The sequence below is a fragment of the Hydra vulgaris genome, chromosome 08 (genome assembly GCF_038396675.1).
Source record: "Hydra vulgaris chromosome 08, alternate assembly HydraT2T_AEP".
NCBI lineage: Eukaryota > Metazoa > Cnidaria > Hydrozoa > Anthoathecata > Hydridae > Hydra > Hydra vulgaris.
Window position 1 is genome coordinate 5,543,242 of NC_088927.1, and position 24,723 is coordinate 5,567,964.

Here is a 24,723-nt window from a genome sequence, read left to right on the forward strand (position 1 = left end):
TGGTGCGCATTGCCTAGACCACATAAGGAGCACTATGTTATGACTTAAGGTACATTAACAAGACTTAAACAAATGTTCATCTCATTACTTAGGAGGTCCTGCTCTACCAATGAAAGATTTAAGTTCTTTATAAAATTAAATCATGCCAAAAAAAAATCATAATGTTAAACATAAAAATACAATTCCACCACCAATCTGTTTTAATATATCTTTTACAAATATTCGTGGACTGTGGAGCAACCTTTCATCAGTTGATTCTAACCTTTGCAAAATTTACTAGACTTGCACGCTCTTAGTAAGACTAATTTAAATTTTGATATTCCTTCTTCAGATCTCAGTGTTGGTGGGTATTATATTTAGATTTGCAAAGACTCCAATAGTCACATGCTTTGCTTGTGGGTATACATACGCATTAATTCATCTATTTGTCATGAAATCAGGTTCGAAACCTTTGATCATTCTTTTATGTGATTTCACGCATCTTATCTCAGAAGGTATGTTATAGAGAATTTTGTAAAATCTTTAACAGCACCATTAATAGGAGTAGGTCTAATATTCTATCTTTCTTTAATGGGACTGATCATATTACCTCTCGAAAGGATAAGACAGAACTATTTACAAAGAACATTTCTTCAAATTCGTCTCCTGAATCTTATGGTCATTGTCTTTCTACAATTCTAATTAAACAGGTTAACTCATTGTTAGACATTCAAATCACTCCAGCTTCCGTTGCTTAAGTCATATCTCAACTTAACTCTTCTACGGCTTGCGGTCCAGCCAACATTCCTATTATAGTCATATAAATTATTTTAACGTGTATTCTTCAATTTTTCTAAACTATTTAATAAGTACTTAGCTAAACCTTATTTTCTTATCTGAAGGAAAATAACATTTGCTGTTCCATTTTTCAAAAACTCCAGAGAACAATTTGACCCCTCCAATTATCATGTAACCAGTCTTCTTTCTGTTATTAGCAAGGTATTTGATTCTTTGATCAAAAAGTTTCTTACATCTCATTTTGAGTCAAATAACTTGTTGTCAGACAATCAATCCATACGTTTTTAATTATCTCGATTTACGGCTAACTGCCTTGACTGAAACATTTTATCTTGCATTAGATGGAGGTGGAGAGGCTAGGGGTAATGGTCTAACATATCAAACGCTTTTGACAAAGTTTGGCATGGTGGTCTTCTCCTTGAGCTTGTTATATATAGCGTTATGGAAAGTTTTGAGATTATAAAATCGTTTCTTTCTAACTGCTTTATTGAAGTCATCTTCAAAGGCCAACTTCCTCTTCCTTTCCACTAATTTCTGAGATACCTCAAGGTTCTACCCATAGCCTGTTTGGTTTCTGATCTACATTAATGATCTTGAGTACAACTTTACAGCTAAAGTTGCTCTTTTTGCTGATGGCACAATTTTATACTCTTGACAAAAAGTCTTCTCTTTTTAATCGCTTTGAACAGATCTTAAATCTGATACCACTTCTGTAACAGATTGGGGCTAATAGCGCTTTGTAAATTCCTACAAAACTTATATACAGCATACAACTATCGCAACACTGTTGAAATTCTTATAATAATGAATGGCGACCTTCATATTGAGTCCTCTTCTTTACGTCTTTTTATATGATTGTTTACTACTGAACTTTCTTTAGCATGTATGCATGTATGCATGTATGCATGTATGCATGTATGCATGTATGCATGTATGCATGTATGCATGTATGCATGTATGCATGTATGCATGTATGCATGTATGCATGTATGCATGTATGCATGTATGCATGTATGCATGTATGCATGTATGCATGTATGCATGTATGCATGTATGCATGTATGCATGTATGCATGTATGCATGTATGCATGTATGCATGTATGCATGTATGCATGTATGCATGTATGCATGTATGCATGTATGCATGTATGCACGTATGCATGTATGCACGTATGCATGTATGCATGTATGCATGCATATATGAATCAGTTTTTAGTAGTAATGTTTGTGATTTTATATTGTTGTTTTTAAAAGAAATACAGCACAATTCAAGTTCTGGAAAGTTAATCAACTGTTTGATCATGTAAAATATTTAAAGTTTAAAGTATATGAAATAAAAAAAAATGAACGAGAACTAATGTAATGATGTCTAAACTTTTGAAATAGAAAGAATGAGGTGGTAAACTAACGCTCAACCTCTAAAGCAGTTGAAAGAAAATCTAAGGAACTTCAGATGTCAGATATAAAGTGTATGATTTTACTTCTATATTGTTTTATTAATGGTACTTCCACACCTTCTTAACTTAAGTAATGCTTTTATTGTTTTAAAATTAGGTATTAACGTTAAAATTATTTTTGTTTTATTTACATTTTCTTCAATGTAGATACACTTATGTCATGGAGTCACTTACTAACAGCTCGCAATTAGATATAAGCTCTTCAAAAAGCATCTTTAAATCTTAGAAGGTTAGATTATTATGTTTCTTTTGGTATATTTTAACTGGTTGATTTCTATATTTTGAATAATATATCAGTGTCTGTTTTCAAGGCTACATTAAAAATCTGCTGACTGCAACATAGAGCAATTTTCGTTTAACGTTATGGTTTCTTTACTGTATGTAATATCTGAAAGAAAAGTGAAATGAGAATAAACTTGTCTCAAAGCTAAAGGACTAAAAAGTTTAAAATTTTCTTTTAATATTGAAAAGATTTTAAAAATAGAGTCGCCAAACAAATGTTAAACATTAATTTATCGAGATTATACATTGTTTTTTAAATAATAATTTCATTATGATTGGAATATGTAAATTGTATTTGTAAATCTTAATCTTGAAAAGACTTCTGTTATTATTTCAAATTGTACTTTTTATTTATATTTACTAACAGAATTCAAGGTTAAAACGCCAAAGCGTAGGCTAATTGATTTACCATTAGTGTTTCTTCAAGCTAGAAATGTTAATTAATAAATTCGAAAAAGTTCCATAGAACAAGTGTTTAGTATAAGATCATGTAATAAAAATAAAAAACAATTTTTCAAAAATGATATTAGCAAAAATTACAAAAATGAATATTAGTAGATTCATGTCTCGAAAAGTGTGTTTTACTGAAGGTGCGATATTGGACCGCTGTCGCTCAAATGTCACCTTATCGCCAACGGACTGCTGTTGAAAATATAGCGTTTTCCCGTCATCGGTTTGCTGATGAACCGTCTTTGGTTTGCCGCTAACGGACCAATATAAATACGATGAGCAAGCCGATTCTTAAAACACAGTGGGTAGCCGAAGGAGACACGACATAAGTGCTGAGAGCGGTCTTTTGCCGGTCGGACTATTTATTGATTGCACATTAGGGTTAAATTTATATATATATATATATATATATATATATATATATATATATATATATATATATATATATATATATATATATATATATATATATATATATATATATCATATATATATATATATATAAATATACATATATATATATATAAATATACATATATTTATATATATATATATATATATATATATATATATATATGTATGTATATACATACATATATAAACATATATATATATATATATACATATATATATATATATATACATATATATATATATATATATATATATATATATATATATATATATATAGATATATATATATATAGATAGATATATATGTATATATATATCTATATATATATATATATATAATATATATATATATATATATATATATATATATATATATATAGATGTATATAGATATATATGTATATATATATATGTATATATATATATATATCTATACATATATATACATATATATATACATATATTTATACAATATTGGACAAAACATTTGCAACCAACATCGAATAATGCTAAAAAGTGTTTCTAATTTTACATGTCTTAAAAACGAAACGAACTATAGTACCACAGCAAACAGTTCAGGAGTCTGGAGTCATAGCATGCCATGACATGAGCAATCAGCTGACAGGTGACAAAACAAGTGCAACTTTTTTGGTTTGTTTCATTTTCTGAAGTTTGGTCCGTGTCAACGTCACGGAAGTTTTTTAATAATTAAAGGAAGTATCCAGAAGTTTCCAGAAGTTTCCAGAAGAAGCATCTGGAAGCATCCAGAAACATTCAGAAGCATCCGGACGTATCCAGAAGCTTCCAGAAGCATCGAAAAGAAGCATTTAGAATTTTCCAGAACAGGTTCACACAGGTTCATTTTACTATATAAGAGACATGTAAATCGACATGTAATTCAGTCAGTATATGGAAGTCAATCAGTCAGTATTATCAAGACAGTTTATCGAAGTGAGTTTTATCAAAGTGTTTTATCGAAGAACATCAATACAAGAAGTAAAATACAACAACTGTTTCATTACATTAATACAGTCCACATCCAACCAAGACGTTGTGTTGCACAGAGCATTATTGTATCATCACAAGGTAAATGTAACACGGTAAGCTTTTAGAAGCGTGATTATTTATTTTAATTTTTTTTATGACTTCAAAGTGCAAAAATGGCAATTACGTAAGTGGAAAGTGAAAAATATTTGTGATAAATATCGCGTGAAAAAATGGACCGTATCAAGACTATGTTCCAAATATCGTTCTACGAGGAATTTGGCAGCAGATTACAAAGGTAAGAGACCGCGTTCCACCACTTCTAGAAAGGATTCTATGATCGTCAGATCCGTCAAGAAGGATCCCTGGATATCATCAGTCGAGATACAAAAGCAATTAGAGCTGCCTGTATCGGACCGAACAATCATACATCGTGCTGTTGAAGCCGGATTGTTTTCTCAATGCCGTGCAAAGAAACCGCTGATTTCACTAAAAAACCAGAAGAAAAGACTCCTGTTTGCTACATCTCATATTGACTGGAATGTGCAGAAATGGCGAACTGTCCTGTTCAGTGATGAATCAAAGTTCAACATCATTGGGAGCGATAGCATTTACCGTGTACGTCGACCGGCCGGAAAACGCCTTGATTTACGTTACTGCCAATGTAATGGTCTGGGGGTGTTTTTCTGCTAACGGTCTAGGTCCAATACATCGAAACGATGGAATAATTGGACCGTTTCATGTATAAAAATATCCTGAAAGATGTTATGTTACCTCATGCTGAATGGAATATGCCAATAAAATGGGTTTTTCAGCAAGACAACGATCCGAAACACACTGCGAAAGTAGTCAAGCAGTGGTTTCAAGACAACCACCTACCGGTGATGGATTGGCCGCCTCAATCTCCGGCTCTCAACCCTATCGAGAACCTGTGGGATATCGTCAACCACAGAATTAATCGTGAAGGTGTTCGTAATAAGGATCAACTCTTTGAACAAATCCAAAAGGCCTGGGCAGTGATTCCACAAAGTTTTATTGATCACCTGATCGAGTCTATGCCTCGAAGATGCTAGGCTGTGATCGACAACAAAGGATTCGCCACAAAATATTGATAGCGAAATACAGCTTGGTCAACATTTTGTCGAGTTGCACTTGTTTTGTCCAGAAGGAAATCAACTTTTTTTAATACTTTTGATTACTTTATTAATTTTCGTGTACAAATAATGAACTTTGTGATGAATAAAACTTGAAGAACTTTGTCTCTAAACAGTTACATAGTTATTTCTCTAAATTGAAAAAATGCAGCACTTTTATATAAAGAAACTAAATTAGCATTATTTGGTTGCACTCGTTTTGTCCGATACTGTATATATATATATATATATATATATATATATATATATATATATATATATATATATATATATATATATATATATATATATATATATATATATATGTATATATATATATATATATATATATAATGTATCTTCAAAATTAGGATCCGGTGCCGAAACCAAGAGCTTTAGGGTCGTATAAAGTATTTAAGGGAGGTTAGGGGAATCGACAAAAAGCGTGCAGTAATGTTATGGGAGGGTGGGATGCGGTATACAATCAATTTTAAAAGACGCATGCTCTAATTTAAATAGTTTAAATAGTTTAGTTTTTGTAAATTAAAACTTTATTATTTATTATTTATTAAAAAGAAAATGAGAGAGGGAGGAGGGGCCCGAATAACACCACATATTGGCCTGACGCAGGAATTTAGTATTAAGACCACCGAACTTAATAGGACGTCCAGTCTACGTCTATATGTTTACGTCGGGCCAAACAATTTAAAAAAACATCTTACCTACTTCAAAAGGATAACTTATTTATGTTAAAATTTTCACTAAATTAATAAAATTAAAATATTGGATTTTTTTTGATCCAATTCATATTTTTCCATAAGGCGTCGTATTCGTGCCAGAAGTCAAGCACACTTGAAAGACATTCAAAGTTCAATAACCAAAAATAAAGATGATGGCCTTATGCATAATTTTTTATCAGTTGAACAATATAATAGTAAACTCACTTACACATTATATGCATATATAAATAAGGAAGTCTATTTTGAAAAAGAAACTGATTTTCATAAACCTAGTGAAATTGCAAATGTGTTTGATATTAATCAAGTTCTACATAATAATTAAATAGATAATAAAAAGCCATCTGAATTGAATGACAATGCGTATCTCCAAATGAGTGACAGTGATATTGGGAATGGAAATCTAAATCTGACAATTTTCCAGATATTGATGAAAATGAAAGTGATAGTAACAAAGGACTGCTTGTTAATGACCTTGTGCAATAGGCTGTTGAAAAAAATATTTCTCACAAGTCATTAAATCTTTCTTACATATACTTCAACCACATCATTCTTTTTTGCCCCTTGACCCCAGCACTTTATTGTCAACACCAAGATATGTAAGTTATTAAAAATTAAATAGTGATTTTATTTCGGAATTGCTTCATGCTTACAAAATTTGTTTAAAAGTGAACAAAGTTTTGTTAACCTATCAGACTGTTCTTAATTGTCAATGTTATTTAATATCGACGGTTTGCCTATATTTGAAAGTATTGCTTTACAGCTGTGGCTAAATTTTGGTTTATCAAAACAACCAAGTTACACAAGTAAACCTTTTGTTATTGAACTGTATGCTGGTATAACAAACCTTTTAATCTTGTTGAATTTTTAAACTCCTCTGTAGTTGAAACATCTCACTGGAAAAAGAATGGAATAAGACAAACTTTATCAATTCCACATTCATAGTTTTGCATGCGATGTTTCTGCACGATCATTTTTAAAAAATACAAAGCTTTATAGTGAATAGTATAGCAGTGGTTACTACATTCAATTCGTAAAATATATAAGAAGAATGACATTTCCAGAAATAAATAGTCCTCTTTGAACTAATAAAGCATTTAAGGATATGTTGTATGAAGATCATCATAAAAACAATTTTTAATTACCTCTAACACAGTTGCGTATTGGCATGGTAACTGAATTTGTGTTAGATTACATGCATTTTGTCTGTTTAGGTGTCATGAGAAAGGTATTACAGTTTTGGGTTAAGGATCCTTTAAAAACTGCACAAAAAGTCATGAAAGTAAGTAAACACCAGAAATTGTTTCTTAGTTTTATACCAAATGAATTTATGCGTAAACCATGTTCCCTCACTGAACAAGATCGTTGGAAGGCAACTGAATTTCGTTTTTGTTGCGTACTAGTCCATTAGTTCTTAAATAAAATTTTCATTCAATTTTGTTTAAACATTTTTTGTTTCTTCATGTAGGCATGTAAAAAACATTTTTTGTTTCTTCATGTCTTGTTTGCAGTAAGGTTTGTCAAAACAATGTTCACTGCATGGTTCATTTGCCAGATGATGTTCGTTGTTTTATTGCATTAGATAAAAAAAGCACTTTTCTTTTCGAAAATTGTTTACAAAGTGTTAAAAAACTTAAACAAAAAACATCATTACCACTTGAACAAGTTATAAAGCGAGTTTCAAAAAAAAATGCTTATCTCTGTTTCAAATAGATACAAAAAATGATTATCACATGTGTAAATGTGATCATAACAATGGTCCAATAATATGGCCTGAGATGTTTAATGACATTCAATATAAGAGTATTAAACTTCAATCATTTATGTTTTCATTAAAGTAAGATAATAACTGTGTACTTTTGAATACTTTTAATGTTGGAATTCTTCAAAACGACATTAAAAAAGATGAAGATATTAGCACATAGTTTTAAAACTATTTTGCAACGTGAACTAATTTATGACTATCCTTTAGACTCAAAAATATTAAATACATTTAATTGTCTCAAGTTGAAGATATAGATTCTATATTTAGCATAAATGATGTAGTTTCAAAATGTGTGTGTTTACCTATAAATGAAAGTGAACACCTCATCATTTTTATAAAAAAAAAACTGACAAGTTGTTTTTGATAATATAACTGAATCGGGTGGGTTTTTAGCTTATTAAAGCATTTAATAAACTAATTTTTGTTAATATATTTATATTGCATTGTTCACTTACTGATGAAGTGGAAATCGCTCTTAAAACTTGGATTAAATGTACTAATGTTGATGAACATCTTGAATGTTATTGGTCACTATATATATCTCAGCAAAAAAATTTAAACGCTGTTCAGATATGCATTGACTTTAAAACTGTTAAATGGAAGAGTTACAAAGCAAAAATTGTGAGATATTAAGGTATTTTTTTGCATCTTTTAATGCAATTGTCGAAAAAAATTTATAACAATTCTAATATTTAGAAAAATGTATTATATAAGTTTGACAGCTTATGAGCAATTATTCAAATAAATCATGGGCTGTCGGAACTAACGAAATAAATACTTATTTTTTGTATTAATTTGGTCATAACTAACTGATATTTCAGTTAAAATATAATATTGAACACCTTTTTTAAATGGGTTTAGATTCATATGAAAGTGCAGTAAAAGATACTGGTAAAAGTGACTTTCACTAGGTTTCTGCTAAACCTGAAGGTGAGACAGGCTATAGAAGAAATGTATACATATATATATACATATATGCTTTGTATTTTAAGATGCAGTATAAAGAAATCCAGCAACAAGTCGAGTAAGAGATAACGAGATAGGAATTGTTTGTCGGGACTGGTTTAAACATGTGAGTGATCAAGATTGAGGATGATAACTTCGTGCCAATCATACGTGTCTTCATTAGCTATTCTATAAAGCATTTATAATATATATGTAAATGAATCTTTTTTGTTTTTTAGTTGTTGTTTTTTTAGTTATATTTTTTTGGCTAATTGATAAAATCATTAATAATAAGTTTTTTACACAATTTAATTATTCTAAAATCCATAATAATAAATTTATTGTTTATTATTAAAATAATTTTAAACAGATGTCAACTGTCAATGTCAACTTTTGATATATAACCAAGCAATCATTTAAGACTAATTAATTAATATTTAATAATTAACAAAATGTTTTTATTAGTCACGTATTTAGTCAAAATTGTGTGGTCTCTTTCTTTGCCGGTAAATCTTGCTTTTTCATTAGATATATCTAATTGGGACAACAATACTAATGTTGTGCTAACGTAGGACCTTTCGGATGAAACTGTTTTTTCACAAGAAGTTGGATAAAATTGTTCTTTTCCAACTTCAAATCGCAGGTATTCCGACGCATTTAGCCAAAGTTGGGCAAATCATAACAATGACGTCGGCTGGACGTCATTGTTATGGTTTGCCCAACTTTGTTTTACCCAACTGTTGTTTTACGTAAGAGTCCTATTGTAAAACGAGTTCAAATTATTATAATTAATAGTTATATACAATTATGCAATAAATACAAATAAGATGTTGTAGATCACAGCTAGTAGTAGAAGAGTTGCTCGTGTCCGTTGTTGTTTGATAAGTTATTCTAAGAGAGCGAGGCTTTGAGAAGCACGCTATTTATACATATTCCCAAGGGGGGCATTAATTGTTTTATATAAGCAGCCAATCCAAACAATTTAAGTTAATGACAATTTGATTAGTGCAACACCCCCTAAATTTGCTAGCCCCAAGTTGGGGATGGCGGTTAGCCTAGCCACGGCTCAAAGTGAATAGTATAAATACTATGAAAAATAAAGCAATTGTTTTGTAACAAAGTTTTGTAGTTATGAATCACCGAATAGGTTTCAAATAGTTTAAAAGTATCTAATAAATTTTCTTTATATTTTATTTAAAACAAATTTTAAAACTATATTATTTTGATAGTTAAAAGTATATATTTATTGTGGTATAAATATAAATATTTATTTAAAATAAAATAGTTTAGTAGTTATTATTGATTTAAAGTAATATTTATTTAAATATTAACTAAAAATCATACTTTATAGCCCAGTGTAATATTGTTTGATGAAAATAATAACTTATTTCTTGTTAAAATTATATAACATGTATATTATACAACATGTGTGCGATAGTGGTGTAGTGGTATAGCGCTCGCTTCATAAGCGAGAGGTTCCGAGTTCGATTACCGCCACGTCCCTGGTAGTACCGCGCTTAACTTGTTTCTCCGTGCAGCGGCCATGTTCGTCAAGGTTCGTGTTTCGGAGTTAGAGAGTTGAGAGAGGGTTATAACCACAAGTAGCCTCCTCATCTGTAGTGGCCTTCTCGGCCTAGGGAAGGTGAATTATAAAAAAATAAAAAAAATTATTTATTTAATTATAATAAGTAAATATAATTTACAATTATATATATTTATTATATTATTATATAGTATGATATAACTGACTTGGTCGTTATTATAATTGAATCGGTGAAAAGAAGAACATTACTAGTCCAATATTTTCATTTCGAGACAATTAATGTTTAAGTTTTAAACAGTTATAGATAAGTTAAAGAGTTATAAATCTATTTTATAACAAAAAAAAATGAAAGAAAGATGGAGTAGTATTTTTTTGTAGTATATAGAGAGATTAAGATAAGTTAAATAAAATTATGAAAAAAAGTGCAAATAACAAAAAATGGACTAGTACTGTTCTTCTTCTCACCAATTCAATTATTATTTATGACAACCTTCATTTATATTGTTATAACAATAACAGTCATTTATATTGAATTATATACAGTTATAACAATCACTAATTGTTATATTTGAAATAATGTCATTGAATAAAACAAATTTTTTTTGAGTAATTTGTTACGAAATTATGTATTATATTTATCTTTTCAAATTTTTTTTTTTTTTGTATTTTCAATTCACCTACCCAAGACCACGAAGGCCACGACAGTCAAGGCAGCTACTTTTAGGTCTGGTTACAATCAGAGGGGATTCTACGAATAAAGAGAGTCGGGGAGGAAGGAAATCTTTTTATTTTTAAAGTAAAAAAAAGGAACTAACTAAAATTTAAAACTAGAATTTACCCGACTGAATTGTGTTAATTTCCCAATTAAACTTGTAAAAAAACCGACTATAACTTAAAAATCACCTTTCTTGGAGGGGGTGAAAACGTTGTATTTCCACCCCCCCCCCCCTCCTTACACACCCACACCCACCCTAAAATTGCCTCTGGTTACAACACTCAGCTTTATAACTCTGAAACACAAACCTTGATGAACAAGAACGTACCGCGGAAAAACAATTTAAGCGCGGTACTACCAGGGACGTGGTGGAGATCAAACTTGGAACTTAATGCTTTTAAGGCAAGCGATACGCGATAAGCCAACACAATACTACTGCATATTGCTTTAAAAAGTCTAAGAAACCTGGTGCGGATTCATAAAATATTTTTTGGCGTAAGTTTGGCGTAAGTTCTAAACTTATTAGTTTCGTATTTACAAAACCTGCGATTCATTTTGCTTAAGTTCAACTCTCAAACTAAGGTACACTAGAATCCCGTTAACTCTTACTCTGAAGGAAAATATTTGTATATATATATATATATATATATACATATATATATATATATATATATATATATATATATATATATATATATATATATATATATATATATATATATATATATATATATATATATATATATATATATATATATATATATAATAATAATAATAATAATAAAAATATTTTTATTATCTATATATATATATATATATATATATATATATATATATATATATATATATATATATATATATATATATATATAATAATAATAATAATAATAATAAAAATATTTTTATTATCTGTATATATATATATATATATATATATATATATATATATATATATATATATATATATATATATATATATATATGTATATATAATAAAAAAATATTCATATTAAAATGTAATATATACTTTAATTTTGAATGTTTTCCTAAATTTTTGTATGATTTATTTTTTGCTTATATATGCTATGATATATTATGTTCTAATTACTAATGTAAATACGAAACTTATATAATGAAATTTTTTTATTATTAAAGTTTGCTTTAAAAAAAGTTAATCAAGTGTCTGCATTTACACATACACTGATTTAGTCATCCAAGCATTGCTTTATTGCAGTTTTTAGAGTTTAGATCATAGCTAATGTTGAATATTGATTAAAAAATCATACCAATAAATTAGGCAATATTTTTACCGCAGAATTAGTAACATTAACATACTAAGAGTGTGTATGCCCTACTTAAATAGTAATGATAATAATAGTAATGCTTACTTTTTGGGAGTAAACTTGTAAAAAAGTCAATTTAAAAATGCCATACTAATATACCCATCTATAGGGGCCTAAGCACACGTTAACTAAAGATTTAGGTTTAGCTAAATACTATCTAGACCTTAACTTTTAAAAAAGAAAAAAACTATTTAACGTTTTTCATAATTTTTTAGTTGTTTTTTTTTCTGAACAATTTGTCCATTTAAAGTAAACTATCGAAACCATATTCCGTCGAATGGAGTGACACAGACGCTGTGGAGCAATAGAGACAGTTTAGCATATCTATTAATTTTTCATAAAAAAATGTTTTAATGCTGCAGTGACCTACCCTAAACACATTCTAGAGCACAATGTTAATCTGACATTGTGTTAAAATCTGACATGTCTGTTAAAAAATGTCTGTTAAAAAAGAATTAAAATAATAATACTCTTAATGTTGAATGTTTTTCACTTGTCATTTTTGTCTTTTCAGATTTTAAAAACGTGAACTATTGCAAAGCAAATAATTGGATGACAATATTTTTACCAGACCTCTATTAGCTCTATGATCTTAAGTGCATTTTAAAGCTCGAAGCATGTACATTTATGAAAATGGGGAAAATAGACCATTTTAAAATTTGGGGTAATATAGCCACTTATTGATTTGATTTATAAATGTGTCTAATTTTTTTTTCATTGTTTTTCGGTTGTATTATGCTATGCCCGTTAAAAGGGCTTTTGAGACCTACAGAGTTTTTTTTCTTTTAGAAAATAACTATATGGTAAGACCTAATATATGCGGAAACCTGGTTGAACTGCCACTTCTGTCGATTAAGAGCTCGCGATTGCTCAAAATATAATAAAACTGCCAATTTTGGATTTTTTTTAATTTTTTTTAAACATCTTCGCTTCCAACAAGGCTGCAGGCAGCCACTAAATAAAGTGGGAAGTTACTGAAAGAAAAAAGATGAAGATTGTAGAGCAAGATAACAGTTGACGGACGACTTAAAGGAATGCAAATTATATGAATCAGGAAAGTAAGATGAAGGAAGAGAATGAATTTTAGTAGATGGCACAAGAGACGCTAGCTCTTTATAGCAGTGCCCATTATAGTATTTGTAGAAAAGAGAAAGAGAAGCAACATTACGACGATGAGACAATGGTTGGAGGTTGGCTGCATGAGCAGGTCCAACTATGTTTACAATGCATTTTTGCACCTTGTCTAAAAGAGAAAGGGCATCATTAGAAGAACCGCCCCAGATATGGCAACAGTATTCCATACAAGGACGGATTTTAGATTTATATAGATAGAGAATAGAATCCGAAGTAAGAAAGTGACGAGCTCGATAAAGAGATGCAACCTTAGCAGATGCTAATTTTGCAACTGATTTAATATATGGTTTCCAAGAAAGATTGGAAGTAAGAGTTAATCCTAGAAGATAAAGAGTAGATGACTCATCGAGTACATCACCGTTCATAAATATACGAAGATCTAACTTATTGCGATAACGATTGGCTGAAAAAAATTGAGTTTTATCTAAATTAAAGTTCACCAGCCACTGTGAGCCCCATGCTGTAGCAGAAGTGAGATCCTTTTCAAACTCAAATGCCCCCTCTAAGCAATCAGAGGGTGTTGGTTTTTATCACGGTAAGAATAAATGGTAGTATCATCAGCTAACAATGCCACCTTAGATGTGAGAATATCTGGAAGATCGTTAATGTAAATTAAAAAGAGTATAGGGCCAAGGATAGAACCTTGAGGAACCCCTGAAGTTACAGAATAAGAAGAAGAGTGCTGTCCATCGAGGACAACTTTTATACTACGATTGGAAAGGAAAGATTCAATAACTTTAAAGTTGTTGCCGGATACACCATAAGAAGAAAGCTTATGGAGAAGACCAGCATGCCAAAAACCTTGCTTATGATAGGAAGAAGACTAATGGGACGGTAGTTAGACGAATCAGATTGCTCCCCAGAATTTTTGAAAATAGGGATAACAGATGCCGCTTTCCAGCAGGCTGGAAAACAAGACTCTGATAAGCACTTGTTGAATAGTTTTGAGAGTATAGACGACAGCTATGGAATCACTTCTGCAAGACAATAACAGATATGTTGTCCGGGCCACAAGCTGTAGAAGAGTCTAGACAGAAAATCACTTTAGATACAAAAGCTGGAGTGATATGAATGTCAAGCAAGGGATTAACCTGTTTGTTGGCAATATCAGGTAGAACGCAAATAGTGAAATCAAGAGATGATATTGATGAAAAGTTTTTAGCAAACAATTCAGCTTTGTCTTTAGGTGAGGTGACAAAGTCTGAACCATACAAGAGAGGTGGAATTAAAGATTTGCCCTTATTATTTATTTGCATTCTGAATTATTATTTATTTGGATTCTGAATTAGATTTATTTGGGATCTGAATAAGTTAATTCACTTTATCAAGACACTATCCTTGTTTGTTACCCCGTTTCTTACTAAAATGGTACCTTTTCTTTGAATACAGATTTTTTATGGTTTTTTGTATAGTTTTTTGTATGAGTGATTCTTGAATAAAATGTACAAGTTTATAGGTCTTGTATCTAGCAAGTTATTGAAAAAAAAGCAGTCAAAATAATTTAAACTTGGTGTCACAATTTGCCCAAAGATCGATAAATGGTGATAATTAAAGCCAATTTGGTTGCTTAAACAAGTCCTTCTAACCTTGAAACATGCCGGAAGAAAAAGATCCACATGAGGTTTCTGCCTTGGCGTAATTCAACCCATATATTACAGCCACTCGATGCTACAATGTATGGCCTCACAAAAAGGTATTGACAAGCAATACTGTCTAAACGGAAACTAAATAAAGGAAAATTTGTCATAAGACTTTCTATTTAGGTTTTTCGCAAGTTGTCACCTTTATTAATCATAAAAATGAACAGTTTCACTAATAATTTCAATGATAATTCGTAAGAGCCGGCTTTAGATTCTATGGCACTGTTCCTTCTAACAATAAAAGTGTTGTCGCAAAGGTAAGGAAAGATCTTTTAGAAGGAGTTACATTGCACGATTATGTTAGCCAAGAGCTAATAGAACTTTTAAGAGAAGAGAGAAAGAGAGCAGTAGGATCTAAACGAGCAAAGGGAATCACAGATGCGCCAGAAACCAGTACGTTACCAGTTGAAGTTACTGATATCGAAGAAGGTCTAGAAGAAGATTATAAAGTTGCTGGTTGCTCTGGTATCAATATATATATATATATATATATATATATATATATATATATATATATATATATATATATATATATATATATATATATATATATATATATATATATATATATATATATATATATATATATATATATATATATATGTATATATGTATCAATATATCAAAGGCTGTGTACACGAGAGGGCCAGAGTTAAGAGCATTGGAGATAACTAAAACGTTGAGAGCATTGGAGATGTTGAAAAGTTACTTTTAGAAGTCAAAATAAGCAAAGTTTAGTAGAGGTGAAAAATTGTGAAATTGGCACGTATGCCCTGGCTAATTTTAAAATAAATGGTCGTCCGCCCACAGTTCATACAGTTTATTTTGTTGTTAAAATCATTGAGAATATCTCTAAAATCGTGTTTAAGATTATTAAGGAGTAAACTATACTGACATAGTGGTAAAAAGCACCCGAAGATAAATTTTAAAGATAAACAAATGTCAACGACATTTGCTTATCATTAAAATTTGCGATGTCAAATTAAGCAGTATTTGCATTAAAGCAGACTTAAGTGCCTTTTAAATTTATTATGTGTTTTTTATTTCATTGTATTTGTATATATATTTTGAAATTTATTTTAGTAATCCAGTTTTTCAATTTGTGGCTCTCTTTAATTTCATAACATGTTTTTTAAACAGGTCTTGCCATGTTTTGTTGTTTAAATTAGGTTTTTTTTGTTAAGTGACCAAATTATCCCAATTTTGGGTTTTTCAAAAATGATTTTCATTAAAGTTTTTAAAGTTACCTTGCTAATTGTACATATAACGTGCATTTTTTATGAGTAATTTTTGAATAAAATATAAAAATTTATAGGTCTTGTATTTAGCAAGTTATTGAAAAAAAGCAGTCAAAATGTGGCCTCATATAACAGTATTTTTAAAAAAATGAAACGAAAAAAGCTATTATTCTCTGTTGAAATGGAGAATATGTGCAGCTTACAAAAAAAATTACTACAAAAATTTGAAACCTTTTCAATTATGATAAGTAATAATTAAATTACCTCACAAATAGTCTTTTTTATTCCATTTTTTATCCTAAATGCAGCTGCAGTTATATCTTCAAAAGTCACTGCAATCGGTCCTTCACTTGCAACATGTTTTTGAATTTTTCCTTCATGATGTCTTTCATGAGGCTTTTCAACAGCCTCACAATCTTCAGTTTTATTGTGATCATTTGACATTTTTCTAAAAATACGCATTTCTAAGTATAAAAAAGCATTTAGCAATAGTTTAAGTGGTCTTAAGGTGTTGTAAAGTTTTTGATTTTTAATTCAAGCTTTTCTTTGTAATTCATCAAGTTTTATTTAGTGTTGTTACAAATTAAAAATAATTCAACCATCACCTAATTTTATTTTCTAGCCGATTTAAATCAACTAATACATTTTAGAAATTGACTAAGTTGAGTTATATATTTTTGAATATAAAGTTTGAATTGCATAATGATTTGTAATAATAAAAAAAGTAATAACATATATTAAAAAATCATAGAGCAAAACAATATAAATATATATAACAATATAAAATCGAAACAGAAACTAGAATCATACAGTCAAGAAAAATAGCGAAGCACAATTTCATATTTCGTAATTTGTATAGTCTTATAATAAGACATATTGCTCAGCTAAATCTGGTTTAAATTTGTCTTTGCATTTGGTGGCAATTTTGGCATCACTTTAAAATAACTTTTCCAAAAGCGGTAATCTTTAACAAAATGGAAAATTAGTATAAATTAAATTTATGAAACGCATGCAGAAATTTAAACACTCGAATAAGCGTACATGAGTTTTTGAATTTAAATAATTTATTTATATTTAAATAATAATGTATTTGTATTTAAATAATTGTTGATTTCGTTGCTACTGATAACAAATCTTTTGAAAAGTATTATTTTTTTTTTAAATACTATTTAAAAGGTTTGTTATCTGTAAAAGTCATTTTTTCTTTTAATAGGTGTATCTTTGACTGAATGAGAACTCTTGTTAGAACAACTGAAGACTTTTCGGGGTGAGCTTTACCTCGTGGCTTAATTAAAAAACTAATACAAGCTCTTGTATTACAAGGAAGTTTGTTGTTTTGTTCAAACTTAAAATCAAAGATCTAATTAAGTAGCTGCATATAATTTGATGGAAATATTTTCTGCTCATTTAGAGTTCAATTTGCATTTTAAAATAATGGCCAGAGTAAATTTTCTGGCTGTGTATTTATTTCAATGCAACTAAAATAAATTTCAAATAAAAATGTTGATCAACAAAATGTCGCTCTAGTGTAAGGAAAAACGTCTAATGATGCTCGTCTGAAAAGTTCAGTTTTATTTAAAATATACAAAAATTTTAATTAACTTAAGTTTGGGGGTACTATTTTATAAAAACAACCTTCGTTGTTATCAAAAAATAACGGTTGAACTTTTTAAAGAACACTGTTTCACATAATTTTTTTTAAATTTCTCTATTTCTGCAAGCTTAAATATCATAAGACGTAGTTTGCAAATAAAGCTTCCCAGTGTACAAAAAACGTGTATAAGACGTCTAAAAAAATGTTTTAAACGTGTAGTACTCAATGTGTCTAACATGAACAGCTACTTGAACTCAATATTAACTACATGGTTACTAAACAAATGACTGCCGTTAAACTGGTATTATTAGTGTATCTATGTTTTGCTTATTGTATCTTTACATATTGCATATTTACAGCTGATAATTGTCATTATACGAAGTGATGATAGAACATAATTTTATGAAAATTGCTATTCAATAGCAATATATTTTTTTTTCTTTCTATTATAAAAAGAAAAGAAAAATAGATTAAACCTTTAAGTCAGATAATAAAACTTTAATGAAATAAAATAGTAGAAAATTTTTATATAAAATATATATATTTTTTTTACTTCGCTCACCCAAGTATATCACAGCGCAATTATATATTCCATTTATATCGTGTTATATTTAAGTTGTAACAATATTTTATTTAGTGTAATTGAAATAATAAAGCACACACATACGTGTATTAGAGTGTTCCAAATTTATATATTTATATATTTTTTTATATATTTATATATTTTTTATATTTTATTTATTTTATATATATATATATATATATATATATATATATATATATATATATATATATATATATATATATATATGTGTGTGTGTGCACGCAGTTTTTCTCGATTCTCTAATGTCTCTTTATTGCAAATATATATAAAAAACATTATCGGACCACGGTTTCACCAGTATGTAAAATTCCACTTTTTGTTAAAAAGCGAAATTTTACACATTTTATAATAAAAGTACAAAAATGTGTCAAAAAATAAGTATTTCAGGAATAATAAATTATACATTTATTAACTGGGACTCGGAAAGATCTTTTTTAAGCTCCTTTATACTTTTACTGGCCACCAGCATTAAGTTTTGTTACATATTGTTTCTTTCTGCAAGATTGTTGATGCGAGTCAAACTTTTAACAAACTTTTTAAATAAAGCTAACAACTTAAACGCTTTTTCCTTCACCCACAGCTCTATTCCCCATCAAGTGGCTTCTGCAATTTTCAACAGGAGCCAACTTTCTGGACCTAACAGTTCCCAAAGCTCAGTGAACTCCGATATGATTGGTTGTTCAGGTTTTCTAATCTTGAACTTGTCAGGAACGTCCTACTAAACTAATCTATCCAACATCTCTTTCTTAACTTCCTGCTCTACATCTTCATCAGCCAGAGATGGTAGCTCCAACTGTTCACTCAAGTACCAATTATTTCTTTGAATACTAGCAACCAATTCCAAAGCAGGATTGGGATATTTTTCTTTGATGCAAAAAGCATTCTTGAAAGCGACAAGATTATTTAAGGGTGAATTTGCAACCAAATACGACTTTAAAAACCAAGGTGAATACCAGACAGATGTAAAGAGGGCTGCTGTCTCTATCATTTTTTCCACTTTGCTCATAATCATGGTGATTTTATTCATTGTTCTTGGGAAAAGTATAATAGGGTGTCTCAAAAATATATCATAAATCGAATTTTAATGTGTGGAATACTATATTTAGCATAATTTTGTCCATAAAGAAAAACAAAACAAAATTAGGTTTTTAGCTCAAGTGGAAGGTTATTTAGGTGAATTTACTTTTAATTTAATAAATAAATTTTGATTTAAAATTGATTTTAATCCGAGTCAACTTTTATTTATATTTCGACAAAAGCATCGCTAACAATAAAAATTAATGATGTGTTTTTGATTAACAATAAAAACTAATGATGCGTAAGTTTAACTTAAGTCAATATATAATTAAAGTAGAAATCAAGTTTAAAATTTATTTTCAATCAAGAAATTCTTCTAATACGCAGGTTTAAACTTGTATATAAAACTTATTTACCAGTTTCACTTTTTTTTTTAATTAGTTGTATGCTATATTCCCGACTCAATCAACTACACTTAAATGCATCTAACGCGGATTTTTTTAATGAAATAAATTGATTTAAAAAAATGTCTCTAGACATAAATTGTCACGCTAATTCACTGAGAACAGATCTTTATAATGCGTCAAAAGCTACCAGGAAGAGAAGACAATTTTATTTGCTTGGATTCTCTTTACAGAGTTTTGTCTCTAATAGACTTCTTACAAATGGAGAAATACTCAGAAGGTATTACTAGCTTAACTCCGAAAAAAGCAATAGGTAAATTGGTAATTAATTAACAAAACCTGTCATTTTTTACATGTCAATATTAACTTTTTAATGTTTTTTTATATTTATTTTTTAGTACTACACTGATTAACATCAAAATTGGTTGTACTGTTGCTTCCGGGAAGGCGTATTTAAGATGATCCAGGTTTGCTGATTGAGTGTGCATAGAGAACAACAAGCAGATAATTACTGGTGTCTGTATTCTGAGGGAGCTTATCAATTTATAGAAGCAGGCAGGGTTTAATAATGTTTTGCTTGTCACGGGGCAAACTATCAAGACCAGAATCACCAAGAAAGTCAAGGAATACCACATTTTAAAAATGCTAAAAACACTAAAACTACCAGAGGGTAGCTAAAAAAAAAGGTGAACACTTTTTTGAAAGAGAACAGTGCTCTCTTCTCTATTAATAAAACAAACATATTTGATTTAATAAAAATAGGGATGATGAGGTTAAGAAGGAAGACATAAAATTCTTGAAGCATTGTCTGAGAGGGGATATGGTCAAATTCGGGAACATGGACAATAAATTTTGTGAAAATCCTCTCAGGGCAGATGATAAAAATAATTAAGATGTCTGAGAAAATCCAAAGAGATGAAGATAAAACAAGAAAAAATAGATTAATTAATCGGACAGTGACTTTTCAAACACAGATAGTGACAATAAAATATGACGAACTATATTTACCTCCAGCTAAAGTCCACAAAAAACAGAAAAGGTTTCAGGGTGACATCAAAGTTTGCTTTCAGTTATGTATGGAAGACATTCTTTACAATTGGGTTCTAATTATGACCAGATTTGGAATTGGAGTCAGGCCGGGTATGCGTCTTTTGTATTCTCTTTACAAGGCTGGTGGAGTTAATACTAATAATATGTTGATATCAAAATCAACTCTAAACAGGAAAACTCATAATGTTGTGAAGTTTGGGGCACAGATAATTAGAGAGGAAAACATAGATAAAGTAAGAGGTTTACAAATTTTGGTACATTTTGATACCAAGATTTTGAAGAGATACGATTGGGAAAAAATAATATGTAAATATGAGGATAGAATTGCCATTAGCGCATTTTCATCTGAGTCTGGTTCACTAGACATTCTTCTTGGCATCTTTAAAATCTAAGAGAAGTGAGCAAGCCATTGTAGTTCAAACAATTCTTGAATACTATGAGATGTCTTATCAGATTATTGGATTGTGTTCTGACACAACATCCAGTCACACTGGCAAAAATAAAAGGTGCCGTAAGGATTATTATTTCCTATGCCCTTAAAAGACCTGTTCTCTAGTTAATGTACAGACATCACATCTATGAAATACATGAGGCTCATATAATGAAAGAAATTTTTAGTCCAACAAGTGGTTCCAGCAAGAAACTTTATGTAATTCTCCAAAAACTATGGCCGAAGATTAACGAAGATTTAAACAAACTTGAGAGAATTTTAAAATTTGACTGGTCTCAAGATTCATTTTAGGGTTGGCTCATTACTGTTCAAATTTTCCTTGAATACTTAAGAGTTCTGTATCACAGCTTTTCATAAGAATACTTTCCAGAGAGGAGATTACAAGTATCTTTGTGAGCTTCTGGCATTTTTTCTAGGAGCTGAGTTATCGAATTTTTCATTTAAACAGCCTGGAGCTCATGATGAAGCAAGGTTTATGGCTGACTGTATATACTTACTGGTTATTCAGATGACTCAAATGTACCACCCAGCTAATTCCGAGACATTTAGAAAAAATACAATAAACCATCTGAAAGCTGCAACCAACTACATTGTATTTTTTCATGAACTCTTCTTTCTAAAAAGCCCCAATGCTTCTCAAGCACCTTCAAATGATTTAATGGCGTTCAATATTGCTTTTCAGCTACATAAAGTGGACGAGAATAAAGAATTTGCAGCAGTAGGAAGGGTTTTTTACCAGATTCTCATGCGTCATACTTGGTATCTGTCCACTCAACAAGTAACTTTTGCTCTTACTGATAAAAATCTGAAAACCGAAGTTAAGACCAACATGTTAAACAAGCTGTTTTTTTATGATATCCCGGAGTTAAAAGATCTGAGTAAAAAAAAGCCTAAAACTAAGATTGAAACTATTCCTACATCAAAATTAAAAGACTTTGTCAGCGAGTATTCCTACCTTTTGTTCTTGCTATTGGAGATCTCCAAGAAGAAACTCCTGCTATAGCAAGAAAAAGGCATCAAAGCATGTGAAAATGAGAATGTTTTCATGTCTTTTATTGACTTTTCAGTGTGTGTAAGAACGCTTACAGTTGTAAATGACCGTGCAGAACGCCACATTAGGTTAAATCAAGGTTTCATTGAGAGAACACACAATGAAGACAGGCTTTAGGATACTCTACAGATACAGATTGTTCAATAACACAAAATGGGATTTTTTAGTTGTTATTAATAATAATGTTTGCTGATGTATAAGTAGTACTATTTATAAATTTATGTACTTGTAATTTAGGTAGTTCATAGGAACTGCCAAAAGATTTCAAAGAACGCTACAAAATAAGATCTTAAAATTATTTAGTTTAATATTATTTGTATTAATAATATTGGTTTATGTGGTATTACAATATTATTATATGATAAATTTTTAGAGTATAATACTATTTTAGTTTAAGGTAAATGATAAATTAAATCTCTAAACTTTATTCATTACAATAAAGGTAAATGATTAAGATTGAAACCTTGACATTCCAGGGGTGGATACAACATTTTTTGATGTTTGAGATGAATGAGCAACCCCCTCATATTGAGAGGAAGGAAGGGGGGGGCAAACTTTTTATTGTTCATAGTTTTCGAACGCTAAAAGATTTTAGTGTCAAATTTAATTTTATCGATAAATATATTTGGTTGAGAATAGTAAAAAAATACGATGTATCAACTTGTTGCTCTCACGTTTGGGGCAGATGTAGCTAAAATTTAGGGCTTTTTTGTTCCCAGGCTCCAATCATTGCAATTTTTTACAAAGCATCCTTATTTGTTATAAGTATAAACATATAAATGTGAGGAGTTTGATCCATGTCTGGAAGTTAATCATCTGAAACGTTAAAAATGCTGTATCCGCGCATGCGCCTACATTCTTAAAATTATTTGCTAAAATGTTCATTGTTTGCATATATAACAAATTTCTTTTTAAAATTGATGATTTGTTTTGTAAAAAAATTCACTTAAAGATTTTACAGCAAGTATATTTGTTTGTTTGACACGCACCATTAATTTATTTGTTTATTTGGGTCACAATGTAATCTGAATAATATGATAAAAGTCATTTTTAAGTCAAATTTTTTTTAAAAAATTAAGAGTAAACTCACCTAAATAACCTTTCGCTTTAGCTAGAGACTTAACCTTTTTTTTTGTTGGTATTTATGGACAAAATGCTTCCAAATGCAGTATTCTGCATATCGAAATTCAATGTATTATTTATTTTTGGGACACTGCACTTGGCAGCATGTTTTAACTGGAATTTGTCTATTTTGTTAATATGAACCGCTTGTTGTAATAGTTAGAAACTGTTTTTTTAATGGTATATGAAATAATTTTTTATAAATTATGTATTAGTTATGTATATCTTCAATATGCATATGTTTACTTCAAAATTGTATAATAAAATGCAATACATATTTAATGTGATTTCCCCCTCCCCTAAGTGTTTAAAATGAGACACAATAAGAAAAAGTTATGCAAGAACAAAAAAACCATTATGAATAATACTTGTCAATTTTTATTTTGGATCAATAAGATTTCAATCTATTGAGTTGTGAGTTGATAGTATTAACTCAGTAGATTGATACAATTTTCAAGTAAATATATGTATATTGAAGATATTCATAACTATATATAAATATAAAAATAATGTGTAGATTTAATTTTATGTGCAAAGTTTAATAAATTAAAATAAAGACAAGTATAATTATAAAATTTTAAGTAAAACTAAAGTATTAAAATGTTATTTCTTGATATACTATTTTACTAAAACGTTAACATAATTGATTTTATCCCATAGCTAAAGTGCGCCAAGAAAATGATCCAGAAATATAAAAAAGCAAATACATGTTAAGATTATTAAATTATTAAACCTTGGGCTGGGTGTCTATGTTAGCAATGCATTCTTTCTTTTTTCAGTCTCAAAATAAAATTTAAAGAAATTTATAACAGTTTATATGTTATAATTTTATGCTTTCAATTACTATTTATTAAATACTGGTATATATTTAT

At 29.4% G+C, this 24,723-nt stretch overlaps 1 protein-coding gene across 1 annotated transcript in view; it reads right to left on the bottom strand.

The window, feature by feature from the left end:
* Window positions 1-24,723, bottom strand: part of LOC136083210 (L-threonine ammonia-lyase-like) — a 114,803-nt gene that overhangs the window by 66,084 nt on the left and 23,996 nt on the right. Inside the window, exon 2 of the mRNA XM_065802615.1 lies at window positions 16,823-17,006. Within this exon, the coding sequence (XP_065658687.1) occupies window positions 16,823-17,002 (180 nt within the window). The 5' untranslated portion in view covers window positions 17,003-17,006. The remainder of the gene's footprint in view (window positions 1-16,822; window positions 17,007-24,723) is intronic.